The sequence below is a fragment of the Penaeus monodon genome, chromosome 29 (assembly GCF_015228065.2).
Source record: "Penaeus monodon isolate SGIC_2016 chromosome 29, NSTDA_Pmon_1, whole genome shotgun sequence".
Taxonomy (NCBI): domain Eukaryota; kingdom Metazoa; phylum Arthropoda; class Malacostraca; order Decapoda; family Penaeidae; genus Penaeus; species Penaeus monodon.
The window spans coordinates 31,532,452-31,533,355 of record NC_051414.1 but is presented as its reverse complement, the minus strand read 5'-3'; the positions used below and the strand labels follow the sequence as shown (position 1 = coordinate 31,533,355).

The following is a 904-nucleotide window of genomic DNA, read 5'->3' as shown; positions in this document are numbered from 1 at the left end:
ATATCTATTCCTATTGAAAAGATAATTTCTGTACACGATATCTCACATTCGCCAGATATCACATATCGAACGGGTATCAAACAAGCCAATCAGGCTGATCCAACAAGACGAAAACAGGCAATTTAGAAGAACAATTAGATATCAACTAAAATCTTTTTCTTAACACTAAAATAGATACATCATCGTGCCATCCAGAATAAGCATTAGGTAGCAACGCATCTCTCGGAAAACCCAGAATACCGCTGTGGTCCAAACGAAGTTATAAGACGAGAAAAAAGATGACTGCTCTGACCTTGAGCGTTGTTCACCGTAGTATATAAGCCGAGGTTCAAGGCTCTGTTAGTTCATTGCTTCCCCTGCCTGTGTTTGGGACTCATACTTGCGAATAAATCCTGATCATGAAGTGGGTAAGTTGTTTAGGGTAATGCTAAGAATTACAGGCCATTTATCGGTATATTGTCATCTATAGTGGAGACTACATTGTCAGGATACGGTCATCTTCATTATCACATATATTGTAAGTGCATTGTCATCTACAGCATCAGCTACATTGTCAGTCCTTTGTCTTCTGTCTGCTATAATGTTCTAAATTGTCAGCAACATAGGTACTTTATCAGATCGTACTATCAACTAAATAGCAACTACTGTATCACTTGTAAACACAGCTATTTTGTCATCTACATTACGTGTACGCTGATAGCTATATCCTCAGCGACAGTGTAAGCTATATAAGCCGAGGTTCAAGGTGTAAGCTATATCAATAACAGTGAGTCACACCATCAGCTGCGTTGTTAGCTATATTGTTAGCACATTCTGTACGTGTTTTCTATCTAATGGCGAATATTCATATCGTGTCGCACATTCTCCAGCGAATACTAATTTTCACTGTGACGTCAGCAGATGT

General features: G+C 38.7%; 1 protein-coding gene across 1 annotated transcript in view; it reads left to right on the top strand.

Annotated features, from left to right (window-relative positions):
* The first annotated feature begins 299 nt into the window (after window positions 1-299).
* LOC119592161 (keratin, type II cytoskeletal 1-like) overlaps window positions 300-904 on the top strand; it is a 2,439-nt gene continuing 1,834 nt past the window's right edge. Inside the window, exon 1 of the mRNA XM_037940978.1 lies at window positions 300-407. Within this exon, the coding sequence (XP_037796906.1) occupies window positions 399-407 (9 nt within the window). The 5' untranslated portion in view covers window positions 300-398. The remainder of the gene's footprint in view (window positions 408-904) is intronic.